The following is a 15,806-nucleotide window of genomic DNA, read 5'->3' on the forward strand; positions in this document are numbered from 1 at the left end:
ACCTTTTTCAGTGTCATTGTAACAACTTTCACTAAAGGAACTGCTGTAAGTTGAGAACTACCTGTATTGCTTCCTGTCCTATGTCATGCCACTGAATTGGAAACATTTCTGAATTAAATAGACTTTGGACAGATATTGGCAAAGTATTTAGATAGAATCGTACATGGATCACACTTAGAGAAAAACCAATTGATTTTACTAAAATTCTCTATAAATTTCTAGATTGATACTATGGACTCTCATTTGCCGTAACTGAAGACAAAGAGAAAGGTGAAAGTAAAGTTTTGCTGGCCGACATGGACTTACAAAGCCCTTTCTTTCCGCCCCGTCCTGGGACGGTGGCGGTCTCTTCCAGCTCTATGCTCATATTTGGAGATGATTGAGCAGCTGTCGTCCAAGGAATTTCCCGTCATGCCTTTTGGAGAGGCTGCTTGGCCTGTCTTTTTACTGGACCGTGGGGCTGGAGGGCGCCTTTGTCCCGAGGCGGCTACGGGAACAGTAGCTACCTTTTTTTCTGCCAAGGCTCTACTGCTTTATTTTTCGGCCTCGCCTCTCCATGCGCACCGAGCTTCCTTTGCTGCTGAATTTATTCTGCGCGGCGGCGACTCTTACGCAAATATCAGGTAGGGGAGCCGTAGTCCTTCGCAAAAGGCAGTTACCCTCCCCGTCTCTCTATTCGGATTTCTAGATTGTTCGATCCGGCCTGCGGTGAGTTGAAAATTAAAGGGTGGAGGCGTTTTGTGGCAGGAATGAGCAAGGAATAAAAATGGTTGTGGAGTCCTTCTACTGTCGTGACACACTGACAGCAGCAGTCCAGCACCGATAGCTAACCTCTGGTAGAATTAAGTAAGGTTGACAATCCAGATAGTTCCATAGTCGCCATGAGGAACTTTGTCATTTGGGTCCAGAGCAGTCGAATAATCCACAATAAACTATTATAAACGTAGTTTAATTTAAGGACATATTTCTTCCTTATTACTCTGACCCCACTTGCTTCGGGGAACACTGTCAATATCCGCAGGACATGCGGTACTTCTAATTAGACAAGGATAGGATCGGGATGATACAAGCCTCCCATCTGTATTTTGAAAGTATATAATAAAACCAAGAGTACCTGTTCAGGGTTAGGCTGAATCTGTTTGGGTGGTGGCTGCAACTAAATTCAGGTATTTTGCTATGGTATTCAATAGGTAACCAAAGTTGGAGTCTTGGCTGCTTTTTATATTCATTTTGGGAATGGGGTGGGTGGGTGGATTTCTTTAATATTTTTTTCTAAATTAGTTTGCTTTGCAAGCCATCCCTCGTTTTAATTTTTCAAAAAATAAACCACTTCTGGATGGGATTGGAGATGTCGTCACTTTTAAAGCAAATAATCTCCTTATAGGTTCATATAAAGTATTAGCATTTGACACAGAGAGAAACAAGGCTACTGACAATTTGGCAGGCTTGGAGGTAAGATGAGGGTGTGTTTCAACTAGGATGCTATTGTTTCCATCTGTTTTCTTCTGATACCTTAGGTTTACCAGACATAATAGCTTATAACTAGCAGATTGTTTATAGCTAGGTTTTGCTGGATAAACCATTTGACTGGGTTTGTTCAACACAAATAAACCATGATTTATAAATAGTAATAGATTCATTTAATTTGGTATGGTGAAACAAAACAAGCCACATGATGTCTTATTAGGATTGCCCCCACCCTCCCTGCCTTTCGTAAACTCCTTAAGACCCACCTCTGCCGTCAGGCATGGGGGAACTAAACATCTCCCCCTTGCCCATGTTGTTTTGCCATTGATTGATTGACTGTGTGTCTGTTTTTATATACATTGGGATTGTTTTATAAATTTATTAATTTTAAACTGTAATTAGATTGGTGGGCATTGGATTTGTTATTATGTACTGTTTTATTGTTGTTGTGAGCCGCCCCGAGTTTGCGGAGAGGGGCGGCATATAAATCCAATAAATCTAATCTAATCTAATCTTATTACACCAGGATCTTATTTGATATTGTATAAATATTCAAATAGCCATACAAATTATATTTACCATGTGAATGTGATGGTGGGCATGATCAATTTCAAAGCAATCAATTTCTAGAATTCCATTGTTTTCTGTGGATGGATCTTTGTGAAGACAACATTCATTCTTGCAACATGCCAACTTTCGATTTTTTAAAGTTTAATTTTATTAAAGAAATCCCAGTTGGAGAGGAAGAAAGCCAAGTGGTTACAAAGACAGCTTTCTGAATCCACATTAATATCTATGATAAACATTTTGCTTATCTTTTTATTTAAGACTCTTATGCAAACTGAGTTTGCTTTTGAAAAATGTTTTCTATAATTATGTCATGTTGCTTCAAATGTATTTGGGAGAAAGCAGTTCCAAAATGCTCTTTGATGATTGATAGTTTAAGCAAAACATTTTCATGTTATTTTAAAATTCTAGTTGTTCTTCATTGAATTATATTTCCCATCCAATAAAAATATAAAGGTTTTTGATAATTGGGTAATTTATTATTTATTAAATTTATATGCCACCAATCTACTATTGAGCAACTCTGTGCAGTTTACAGTATCACAAATCAATTAAAGTTTGAAAACTTCTCCCAACACAGATTTACGTTAGAATTAATCTTTAAGAGAATTAGCCCTTCTCTGTAATAGTCCCCACTATGGAATACTCTACCTCCCAGAAGTACATGTAATCCCTATCTTGCTATAGTTCCATAAACATGTTGAAATTTTTTTATGTCTTTTGGACTACTGGTGCCTATCTGGGGGTATAATCTTTGTTTTTTATGGTTATTTGTGAGTTTTGATGTTGATTTATTTATAGTTAATATATTTTTGGTTTTCTTGTTGATGGTTATTTCCAACTGGCACAGTTGTATGGCAAGAATAAACAATTCTTGCAGGTGGTTTGCTATATAGTTGATTTAAAAAATCTCTGATTTAGAATAGGTTTAATGCAGGAGAAGATGCCAATGATGTTAAGTATCCACTATGGTGCTTAAGAAAATACATTTGACCTGTTACTGTTTTGGGTCTTTAAAGTAAGATGTAATGCAGATGTCCAGCAGGAAATGCCAAAGAAGTTAATTTTTTGGTATCTCCTGCATTAAATCTTACTCTAAATCAAAGTTTTTTTTAAAAAATCATCTAGTTGCCTATGTGCTTTCTGCCTTTACTACCCTTTTATAGAAGGAAGAAAAGTACTTTATTGGCCATATGAAATACAGGTAATAAGTTATAAATAAATCATTTTGTAAGTTTTTAAAGCACTGCTTGATCTTTTATGGTATTTATTATTCTTATGTTATACTACCAATTCTCATTCCAGCTGCTGGCTGAGATTAGGCTTTCATAACTGCCAGAACAGGCAGTTTGTTAGCTCTTATCCTTTGATGGAATAAGTGAATGTTTGAAAGTAAATGCAGGATGGAACACACAGCACAGTTTTAAAAGTTTCAAAGAAAATTACTATATTTCCTTGCAGAATGATTAGATATACAGTATACAGTCTCAAAATGGGTGAGCAGTGTTGTCGGGCGGTAGGAAAGGCAAGTAGGATGCTTGGCTGCATAGCTAGAGGTATAACAAGCAGGAAGAGGGAGATTGTGATCCCCTTATATAGAGCGCTGGTGAGACCACATTTGGAGTACTGTGTTCAGTTCTGGAGACCTCACCTACAAAAAGATATTGACAAAATTGAACGGGTCCAAAGACAGGCTACAAGAATGGTGGAAGGTCTGAAGTATAAAACGTATCAGGAAAGACTTAATGAACTCAATCTGTATAGTCTGGAAGACAGAAGGAAAAGGGGGGACATGATCGAAACATTTAAATATGTTAAAGGGTTAAATAGGGTTCAGGAGGGAAGTGTTTTTAACAGGAAAGTGAACACAAGAACAAGGGGACATAATCTGAAGTTAGTTGGGGGAAAGATCAAAGGCAACATGAGAAAGTATTATTTTACTGAAAGAGTAGTAGATCCTTGGAACAAACTTCCAGCAGACGTGGTTGGTAAATCCACAGTAACCGAATTTAAACATGCCTGGGATAAACATATATCCATTGTAAGATAAAATACAGGAAATAGTAAAAGGGCAGACTAGATGGACCATGGGGTCTTTTTCTGCCGTCAGTCTTCTATGTTTCTATGTTTCTATATTAAATCCTCTGTAGGTAGCTCAGAAAAATACTGCCATTAGGTTTTCCCTATTAGTTATTAGGTTTTTGTACTTGAATATAATAACAGAGCCAAGTGTGTTGTCCTGTTTTAATTGTCAGTGTGATAGATTACCTCATTTCAGAAGTGATCTCTTTTTTGCTGCTGGAATGCATTTAAGAAATGTTTTGTTTTCACATGTTCATGCTTGAGGTTGAATGTGTATAATTTTAGAATGTACATACACATACAGTTTATATCGTAGATAATGTATATTTTTGTGTGCCTGTGTGTAATATGTATGTACACATATGGCATATATACATAGAATTAAATAGTATATTTTGGATATTCAGTAGTAGTAAATAGAGAGGGAAATTGGATCTCTTTGATGGAAGGAGAGGCAAGGCACCCGAACCCGAACCCTTGATGTGAGTGACGTCATGTTGGCCACCTTTAAGCCAGTCACATGACCTTTAAGCCATCCCTGGTCACATGATTGTCAGACCACTCCCACTTGGTCACATGGCTGGCAAGCCACACCCACAAAATAAGCCATGCCCACAGTGTGGTAGTAAAAAAAATTGTAGCCTTTCACTGTCTGCTATCTCCATTTTGAGCACTTGGTAAGGAAAGCTAAACCTTATGTTTTTTTCAGAAATTGGTATTTCTGGTTTCCAGCTAGGTTTGCTCCCTACTGAACAATGGGTTTTTGCTTAATGACTGCCACAGAAAAGGAAAATTTAGGCTTGGTCACAAAGTGATTGAATTTATGACTGTCACGATTTACAACCAAAGTTATGCACTCAATACAGTCATATGTTGAGGACTATTTATACTTGTAGGTGTAGTTTGTCAGCTGTTGCCTGAGATAATTCTGATAAACTTTGATTTGTGTATGTTGGCAGCCATTGAGAAAAAGGCTATCTTAAGACAACTCCTCATTTAGACAATTTTTAAGGGTGACTGTTTCCCACTAGTGATAGGAATTCTATATTATGGGAGCCTACATGATTACTATATATTTTATCTGAGATTTTGCTCAGCAATTTCTTGCTATTGGAAATGGCTGCCTGATACCTAAAGGCAGATCGTATTTTTATCTCCTGCTTAGATTGTGTAACTGGGAAGCTTAGTTTCCTTTCTGTTGACTTTTTCACATCTAAGCCTAAACTTTTGATCTTTTTAATTGTATTGCAATGGGTTGCTTTAATTGTCTTATTTTTAGCTGTTTCATGTGATTATATGCTGAATTATACTGTTTTAACTTTTAATCATAAATTGCTTTACGAGTCTCAAGGGATAATTTATTTTATATTCCTTATGCCATCCAATAAAGTCTTTACTGAAGGGAATGCTAACAACAATTCATGTAGTAAATTTACACTTTTTTCAAACATGGCAACTTTAGGATGTATGGGCTTCAACTCCCAGAATTCCCTAGCCAGCACATTCTAAATCAGAGGTGTCAAACTGGTGGCTCACGGGCTGGATGCATCATGCACAGGCCCCGCCCCACCCAGCTCCATGAGGAAAAAACATTGCAAAACGTCATGTGATGACAATGTGACACCACGAGTTTGACACTCGTGTTCTAAATTCTGTTCTGATACATTGGTATAGAGTAACATTCTGGTTATGTACACTTCTTTTCCCTACTTTCCCAAAATTATCTTAAATTTTATATTTCATTAAGTCTCTTAATGCATCTGCAAAGCATATATATATATATATATATATATATATATATATATATATATATATATATATATGTAGATTGTTCTGAGTTCGGGTTTTGCCCTGTGTAATATTTTGCATGTCTATGCAACGTTTCGGTGAAATCACATTCACCATCATCAGGCTGAAGTTTCAAGCTTCGTATAACAGCACGAAGCTTGAAACTTCAGCCTGATGATGGTGAATGTGATTTCACCGAAACGTCTTATAGACATGCAAAATATTACACAGGCCAAAACCCGAACTCAGAACAATCTACATACATATACCCGTGAAAATCTACGAAAACAAATATATATATATATATATATATATATATATATATATATATATATATATACACACACACACACACACACACACATACATACACACACACACACACACACATACATATACACACACACACACACACACACTGGTACCTCGGTACTCGAACGCTTTGGTTCTTGTACATTTCGGATAACGAACAAAATTTTTGGCAAAAATTTGCTTCGGTATCTGAACAAAAATTCGGATACCGAACAGCCAGAGAAAATTTTGTTCATTATCCGAAATGTTACCGCCGGGGGCTGCTGCAATCCCAGCAGCTTCAGTGGGCTGAGGAGCTCTCTAAGAGCTCCAAGCTGCAGGAAGGGTGGGGGCTGCTGCAATCCCGGCAGCTTCGGGGGGCTCCTTTCCTCATTGCCTCCTCTTATTACCTGTAAGCAGCTGCAAAAACTTTCTCCTTCCCGGTGGCTGCTTCCCTTCAAGGAGCAACAGCGCCGGGAACGTCAACATGATGAAACTTCAGATCGTGCAGAATGCAGCTGCGAGAGCAGTCATGGGCTTACCTAGGTATGCCCATGTTTCACCATCACTCCGCAGTCTGCATTGGCTGCCGATCAATTTCCGGTCACAATTCAAAGTGTTGGTTATGACCTTTAAAGCCCTTCATGGCATCGGACCAGAATATCTCCGAGACCGCCTTCTGCCGCACGAATCCCAGCGACCGATTAGGTCCCACAGAGTGGGCCTCCTCCGGGTCCCGTCAACTAAACAATGTCAGTTGGCGGGCCCTAGGGGGAGAGCCTTCTCTGTGGCGGCACCGACTCTCTGGAACCAACTCCCCCCCGGAGATCAGAACCGCCCCTACTCTTCCTGCCTTCTGCAAACTCCTCAAAACCCACCTTTGCCGTCAGGCATGGGGAAACTAAACATCTCCCCCTGGGCACGTTGAATTTATACATGGTATGCTTGTTTGTATGTATCTTAGTATATGGGTTTTTTAAAATTTTTCAATATTTTAATTAATTGGATTATGTATTGGATTGCTTTTCACTTGTTGTGAGCCGCCCCGAGTCTTCGGAGAGGGACGGCATACAAATCCAAATAATAAATAAATAAATAAATAATAAATGAAGGGACGCCGCCGGAGCCATCTCAGCAGTTGCCGCCGCTCCAGCAGCTTCCCTTCATTACATGACGTTCCCGGTGCTGTTGCTCCTCGAAGGGAAGCAGCCACCGGGAAGGAGAAAGTTTTTGCAGCTGCTTACAGGTAATAAGAGGAAGCAATGAAGAAAGGAGCCCCCCGAAGCTGCCGGGATTGCAGCAGCCCCCACCCTTCCTGCAGCTTGGAGCTCTTATAGAGCTCCTCAGCCCCCTGAAGCTGCTGGGATTGCAGCAGCCCCCACCCTTCCTGCAGCTTGGAGTACCGAATTTATTTATCCCATTGGAAATAAAGAAAATAGATGTAATTGGTTCCCAGAGAGTTAACAGGGGCTGGGAACCAATTAAATCCATTTCCATTATTTCCTATGGGATAAATAAATTCGGTACTCGACCAAATCGGTTCTCGACCACACTTCTGGAACGAATTGTGGTCGAGTACCGAGGTACCACTGTATGTATGTATGTATGTATGTATGTATGTTGTCGTAGATTTTCACGGCTATAGGTATGTAGATTGTTCTGAGTTTGGGTTTTGCCCCGTGTAATATTTTGCGTGTCTATGCGACGTTTCAGTGAAATCACATTCACCATCATCAGGCTGAAGTTGTAAGCTTTGTGCTGCTGTAAATATAGTCTGTTTGCAACTGCCATTTGTTCCTTATAAATAGTGGTGGGGGTGGAGATTTGGTTTGAATGTAGCAAATAGATTGGGTGAAAAGGGATATGACATTGAAACTCACATATGAATACAGTCAAAAAAGAAGAAAAAACTTCCTCCCTTGTCCAGCACATTAAAAAAACAGGGCATGAAATTGACTTTGAATAACCTAAATTACTTTCCAAAACAGAACACGTATATAAAAGAATAATCATGGAGGCCATAGAGATAGAAAAACACCCCCTCAGCATGAACAAATGAGATGACACGTCCTGCCTACCAGAGATTTGGAAACCAGCCTTAAACAAAAAAAGATATCATAATCATCACTATGTCAATCCTTCAACTAAATGTGATTCCACCAACCAATCAAATCATTAAAACATAGTCACCCAATCTATTTGCTACATTCAAACCAAATCTCCATCCCCACCACTATTTATAAGGAACAAATGGCAGTTGCAAACAGACTATATTTACAGCAAAACGAAGCTTACAACTTCAGCCTGATGATGGTGAATGTGATTTCACCGAAACGTCGCATAGACATGCAAAATATTACACAGGGCAAAACCCAAACTCAGAACAATCTCTCTCTCTCTCTCTCTCTCTCTCTCTCTCTCTCTATATATATATATATATATATATATATATATATATATATATGTCACATGTTTTTTTGCTGAATTTGAAAATTAAGGGAGACTAGGATAGATCTATTTCAGCCTTATTTTGGCCTCATCAGCTAGCCATACCCACTGGGACTTGAACCTGCAACCTTTGCCTTGTAAGGCAGAGAATTATCCTCTAGGCTACAGTATCCAATCCCTTCAGCTCTGCACCAGGGAAGGGTTACATGTTTTTGTATCGAATCACCCTGGTGTATTGAAGGAACATCACAGCTCCTTATTTGCCTCTCGGCCCAACCCAGGGCCATTTCCAAGGCAGTTAATTTTATTGATAGCCGGCAATTCTATCTGTATGTGTCACATGTTTTTTTGCTGAATTTGAAAATTAAGGGAGACTAGGATAGATCTATTTCAGCCTTATTTTGGCCTCATCAGCTAGCCATACCCACTGGGACTTGAACCTGCAACCTTTGCCTTGTAAGGCAGAGAATTATCCTCTAGGCTACAGTATCCAATCCCTTCAGCTCTGCACCAGGGAAGGGTTACATGTTTTTGTATCGAATCACCCTGGTGTATTGAAGGAACATCACAGCTCCTTATTTGCCTCTCGGCCCAACCCAGGGCCATTTCCAAGGCAGTTAATTTTATTGATAGCCGGCAATTCTATCTGTATGTGTCACATGTTTTTTTGCTGAATTTGAAAATTAAGGGAGACTAGTATAGATCTATTTCAGCCTTATTTTGGCCTCATCAGCTAGCCATACCCACTGGGACTTGAACCTGCAACCTTTGCCTTGTAAGGCAGAGAATTATCCTCTAGGCTACAGTATCCAATCCCTTCAGCTCTGCACCAGGTATATTCGGGTTTCTTCCCGTGTAGGATTTGGAAATTTCTGGCGACGTTTCTACGAGGTCACACATATATATAAATGGGTATGGCTAGCTGATGAGGCCAGAACAAGGCCGAAATAGCACTATCCTAGTCTCCCTTAATTTTAAATATTTAGCAAAAATATGTGATACGTATACAGTGATCCCTCGAGTTTCGCGATCTCGATCTTCGCGAAACGCTATATCGCAATTTTAAAAAAAATATTAATTAAAAAAAAAACCACTTCCGGGTTTGGCTTCGGGAGTCAGCTGGGAAGCGGCGCGGCTGTTTTAAAAGGTTGCAGCCGGCCTGGGGGGCTTCCCAGCACCCCCCCCGAACCCGCAACCTGGGTTCGGGGGGGTGCTGGGAAGCCCCCCAGGCCGGCTGCGACCTTTTAAAACAGCCACGCCGCTTCCCAGCTGAGTCTGAAGCCAAATGCCAAAGGCGAACTTCCGGCCTGGGGGGCTTCCCAGCACCCCCCGAACCCCCAACCTGGGTCTTCCCGACCGCCCACGCAAAGGGGAAACCCTGGCTCCTCGCTGATGCCCGCCGCTCGCCCGCCCGCCAGCAAGAGGGGGAAGACCCAGGGAAGGTTCCTTCGGCCGCCCAGCAGCTGATCTGCTCGGTAGCACAGCAGCAGCGAGGAGCCGAATCGGGGTTTCCCCTTTGCGTGGGTGGCGTGGAATGCAAACTCCACCATCTACGCATGCGCGGCCATAGAAAAAAGGGCGCGCATGCGCAGATGATGTTTTTACTTCCGCAACCCTACATCGCGAAAAATCGATTATCGCGAGGGGTCTTGGAACGGAACCCTTGCGATAATAGAGGGATCACTGTATATATGTATCCTTGAGGATAATTCTCTACCTTACAAGGCAAAGGTTGCAGGTTCAAGTCCCAGTAGGTATGGCTAGCTGATGAGGCCAAAATAAGGCCGAAATAGATCTATTCTAGTCTCCCTTAATTTTCAAATTCAGCAAAAAAAACATGTGACACATACAGATAGAATTGTCGGCTATTATATAAAATTAACTGCCTTGGAAATGGCCCTGGGTTGGGCCGAGAGGCAAATAAGGAGCTGTGATGTTCCTTCAGTACACCAGGGTGATTCGACACAAAACTATGTAACTCTTCCCTGGTGCAGAGCTGAAGGGATTGGATACTGTAGCCTAGAGGATAATTCTCTGCCTTACAAGGCATAGGTTGCAGGTTCAAGTCCCAGTGGGTATGTCTAGCTGATGGGGCCAAAATAAGGCTGAAATAGATCTATCCTAGTCTCCCTTAATTTTCAAATTCAGCAAAAAAACCCATGTGACATATACATATACGTATACGTATACATATACATATACATATACATATACATACATACATATATATATATATATATGTGAATGATGAGGCAGCAGCCATCTCGATCACCGGAACATAGAAACTTTAATAAAACCACTTAGCTTTCGTTAGCGTGCTGCTAACTTCGTCAGAGTATTAAAATGCCATGGGAGACAATCACCTTTATAAAGCATTATTCAGTCTGCTCATTGCCCGCGTCATAGGGCCACACCCTTCCCTCCCCTCTGCGGCAAGCCTAATTGTGGCCTTGCTCATGCTGGCTAAAGGGGGATCTACCGCTTTTACTTGTGTCTGTTGCCTCTTTCCCTCCCCAAGGGAGGAGGTGGAGTTACGAGGCAATTCTTCGGAGGTGTTTGGTATTACTTTCCCCCCCCATTATCGTTGTTACTTTCTATAGTGGTACATGTCTGCTCTTGCAATTTTTTTTGCCCATGCCCTCGTCTTAGGTCTGCACTGTTCTAATCCCCCCTTGTCCCCTGTGTTGGAACTGCATTGTGCCCCTCCCCCTCTACCTCCCTGTTGCTCCAGTATGTTCCCTTGCTTCCCGTTGGGGGTTGCTCTACCCTCATTTAGCTGGTTTCTATGCCCGGCCTGGGGAATTCTGTTAGGGGCTTTATCCAATCCTAATGACCTATCCCCTTTAAGTCGTTGCTGGTGCCTTAAAGCCTGGTATGCCGATGGCATATCAATATGTCTATTTAAAGAATGTTCATTGGAGAACCAGGCTTCCTTTAGTAGGCGACCTCCCTTGGTTTCATCTCGCTCCAGAATCTCAGTTCCCTGGAAATCAAAGCCATGATCCTGCTCCTCCATGTGTATCCAAATCTGGGAACGCTGTTCATGACGTCGGACCGCCAATTTGTGTTCGTGTATACGAGTTCTCAATCTTTTTGCCGTTTCCCCCACATAGTGGTGTGCACAATTATTGCAGTTTATACGGTAAATTACCGAGGAGGACTCCTCCTTCACTAAGGTTTCCTTCGGGCGCATTATTGATTTTCTCAAAGTTTGATCTGGCTTATGCGCTACTTTGACCCCGTGGGGTGCCAGTATGCGTGCGGCTGTTTCGGATACCCCTTGTATGTATGGGAGTACCCTCCACGCTGATGTTTCATTTGCGCTTTCAGTAGGTTGCCGGAGTATTGCCTCGTAACTCCACCTCCTCCCTTGGGGAGGGAAAGAGGCAACAGACACGAGTAAAAGCGGTAGATCCCCCTTTAGCCAGCATGAGCAAGCCCACAATTATGCTTGCCGCAGAGGGGAGGGAAGGGTGTAGCCCTATGACGCGGGCAATGAGCAGACTGAATAATGCTTTATAAAGGTGATTGTCTCCCATGGCATTTTAATACTCTGACGAAGTTAGCAGCACGCTAACGAAAGCTAAGTGGTTTTATTAAAGTTTCTATGTTTATATGACGGTCTTGGTATATTTGAGTTTCTTCCCGTGTAGGATTTGGAAATTTCTGGCGATGTTTCGACGAGGTCCCACTCGTCATCTTCAGGCTGGTGTTTCTGTCCTTGTTCTAGGGCGAACACAGCGAGACCTGAGCTGCCTTCCTTCTATAAATACTGGTGGCTGGGTTTGGTTTGATGGCTCAGCAATTGCCTGCTGTGTAGAAACTTCCTGGTGAGTCAGTGGGGTAATACCTGGGGTCGTTGATGTAACTGAGGTATGCTGATTAGTTAATGGTTGTGGATTAGGCGTGATATCCTGAGTACTTGGAGCTTGCAGGCTACTTGATTGTTTTGCAATGTGTGTTCTGAGTCTGGTTTCAGTTTCTATGGCTGGGATATGTTTGAGGACTGGTGAAAATCTACGAACACACACACACACACACACATATATATATATATATACACACCGTGTTTCCCCGATAGTAAGACACCCCCGATTGTAAGACATATCGGGGGTTTTAGGGGGGTCGGCTAATATAAGCCATACCCCGAAAGTAAGACATATGTCTTACTTTCGGGGAAACACGGGGGGTATTGCCGCCGGACCCTCTCTACGTTACGCTTGCTTTTGCCGCCGCCGGCAGTCTACGAGCGTCCGCTGGCCGCTGCTGCAGTCACTTTCTGCCTCCGCTGGAGCCGGCTGTGGTTTCATCCTCTGCTTGGAGAGGTAGCATCCTCTGCTTGGAGAGGACTTTGGAAGTGACGCCGGCTGCTGTACCAGTTTCTTTCCTTCTCCCCCACCCTCATTTTTGTAAGGAAGCGCTGAAAGACACCGCGGAACTTACCGCTGAGTAAATTTATTATTTTAAAGCAGCCGGCGTCACTTCCAAAGTCCTCTCCATGGCAACTCCTGTCTTGTTTGCCTTCGGACCCAAAAATACCCCCCCGCGCGCCCTTTTCCATGGGCGCGCAGTCCCCATCTCCCTGCTAGCCTGCGGGGGGGGCGGGGAGGCGCCGGCAGTAGAAGGTGCTGCCCCCGCCTGCCCGATCCGCTCCCTCTCCTCTTCCACCGAAAGGCAAACAGCGTGCCCCGCCGCTTAGGCTTTTGCTGCTTCTGGAGGGGTGGGCGTCGATCCCCCCCCTCCAGGAGCAGCAAAAGCCTAAGCGGCGGGGCGCGCCGTTTGCCTTTCGGCATTGGCGCCTTCCCCTCCACGAGCAGCAAAAGCCTCAACGACGGAGCCGAAAGGCAAACAGCGTGCCCAGTCGCTTAGGCTTTTGCTGCTTCTGGAGGGGTGGGCGCCGATGCCGAAAGCCTCAGCGCCGTTTGGCTGCCGGGGGGGCGGGGAGGAGAAAATCCTCCCCCCCGCTCCAGGAGCAGCAAAAGCCTAAGCGGCGGGGTGCGCTGTTTGCCTTTCGGCTCCGACACTTAGGCTTTTGCTGCTCGTGGAGGGGGGGGGGTGCTGATGCCAAATGCTTTCCCTCCGCAGTGGGGGGTGCAGGGCAGGCACAGTCAGCCCCAGGAGACAAAGAGAGAATGAGAGAAAGGAAAGAGAGAGAAAGGGAGGGAGAGAAGGAAAGAGTTAGAGATAGAAAGGATAGAGAGAAAGAGGGAATGAGAGAAAGGAAAGAGAGAGAAAGGGAGGGAGAGAAGGAAAGAGTGAGAGATAGAAAGGATAGAGAAAAAGAGGGAATGAGAGAAAGGAAAGAGAGAGAAAGGGAGGGAGAGAAAGAAAGAGTGAGAGATAGAAAGGATAGAGAGAAAGAGGGAATGAGAGAAAGGAAAGAGAGAGAAAGGGAGGGAGAGAAGGAAAGAGTGAGAGATAGAAAGGATAGAGAGAAAGAGGGAATGAGAGAAAGGAAAGAGAGAGAAAGGGAGGGAGAGAAGGAAAGAGTGAGAGATTGAAAGGATAGAGAGAAAGAGGGAATGAGAGAAAGGAAAGAGACAGTGGTGAATACAATACTGTTCAGGTTGTTAATAAATGTTAATTTTATGGTTAAAACAAAAAATTCGACAATTTTTTTCCAATATAAGACATACCCCGAAAGTAAGACGTAGGGGGGCTTTTGGGGGTAAAAAGAAAGTAAGACGCTGTCTTACTATCGGGGAAACACGGTATGTATGTATGTATGTATGTATGTATGTATGTATGTATGTATGTATGTATATATGTATATATATATTTGTTTTCGTAAATTTTCACGGGTATATGTATGTAGATTGTTCTGAGTTCGGGTTTTGCCCTGTGTAATGTTTTGCATGTCTATGCGACGTTTCGGTGAAATCACATTCACCATCTTCAGGCTGGAGTTCCAATCTTTGTGTTGTTGTAAATGGAATATTAGCAAACTGACATTTCTTTCTAGTATGTAGTGTGGGGGTGGAGATTTGCTTTGAATGTAGCAAATAGATTGGGTGACTATGCTTCAGTGATCTGATTGGTTGGTGTAATCATAGTTGTTAGAAGGAATGACATGAAGATTTTATGAAGTTTTTTGTTTAAGGCTGATTTCCAAATATAAAATTCTAAAATCATAATAATTAGAAGGATTGACATGTTGATTATTATGAAGTGTTTATTTTGTTTAAGGCTGGTTTCCAAATCTCTGGCAGGCGGGAGGTATCATCTCTTTTATTTAAACAAAGGGGTCTCTTTTCAATTTCGATAGCTTCTAGAGAGATTCTTTTATATAAATTCTCTGTTTTGTGGAGTAATTTAGTTTTTTCAAAGTCAATTTCGTGCCCTGTTTTTTTAATGTGCTGGACAAGGGAGGAGGTCTTTTCTTGTTTTTTGACTGCATTCACATGTTCTGCTATGCGTTGGCTCACTCTTCGGTTAGTTTGTCCAATGTATGTGGCTGCACATGTTTTGCAAGGGATTTCATAGATTCCTTGGTATTCCAATTGGATTTTATCTTTGGGGCTCCTTAGGATATTAGATATTTTTTGGTTAGTGCAAAATGAGGTTTTGATGTTATGTTTGTGCAGGATTTTACTAATTTTATCCGTGGTGCCTTTGATGTAAGGAAGGATGGTGGTGCCATTGTCCTGTTCTTGATCTTGTTTTTTGGGGGGTGTCTCTTTATTGATTAGGTTTGTTATTGTTTTCTCTTTGAATCCATTAGAAATTAGTACATCTTTGAGTTTGTTCAATTCAGTTTTTAAGTGCTCATGGTCAGCTAAGCGTTTGGTTCTGGTGATGAGAGTTTTGGCCACTGAGGTGATTTGTGCGGGGTGGTGGTGTGAGTGTGCATTTAGATAACGGTTGGTATGGGTTTTCTTTTGGTAGATAGTATGTCCTAGGCTGCCATTGGGTTTTTTATAGACCAGTACATCTAGAAAGGGAAGTTGATCATTGATTTCTGTTTCCATAGTAAACTGTATTTTGGGGTGTAGGCTGTTGAGATGTGTGAGGAAATTGTCTAGTTTTTCTTTACCATGTGGCCAAATTACAAAGGTATCATCAACATATCTCAGCCAAAGTTTGGGTTTGTATTTGGCTTGCTCTAAAGCATTATTTTCGAAATATTCCATATAGAGGTTGGCTATGACAGGTGATAGAGGTGA

General features: G+C 42.2%; 1 protein-coding gene across 7 annotated transcripts in view; it reads left to right on the forward strand.

Annotated features, from left to right (window-relative positions):
• Positions 1-425: 425 nt before the first annotated feature.
• MSRB3 (methionine sulfoxide reductase B3) overlaps positions 426-15,806 on the forward strand; it is a 93,926-nt gene continuing 78,545 nt past the window's right edge. For 4 of the 7 annotated variants that reach the window (XR_011559483.1, XM_070755637.1, XM_070755634.1 and 1 more), the window contains exon 1: positions 547-623. Coding sequence is in view for 1 of the 7 variants with exons in the window: in XM_070755642.1 (XP_070611743.1) it covers positions 557-623 (67 nt within the window). In the remaining 6 variants the exon portion in view is untranslated. Of the gene's footprint in view, positions 624-1,414; positions 1,453-15,806 lie in introns of those variants that run through there. The other 3 variants (XM_070755642.1, XM_070755640.1, XM_070755635.1) reach the window with 3 other exon arrangements.

This window comes from Erythrolamprus reginae, chromosome 6 (assembly GCF_031021105.1).
Source record: "Erythrolamprus reginae isolate rEryReg1 chromosome 6, rEryReg1.hap1, whole genome shotgun sequence".
NCBI classification, from domain to species: domain Eukaryota; kingdom Metazoa; phylum Chordata; class Lepidosauria; order Squamata; family Dipsadidae; genus Erythrolamprus; species Erythrolamprus reginae.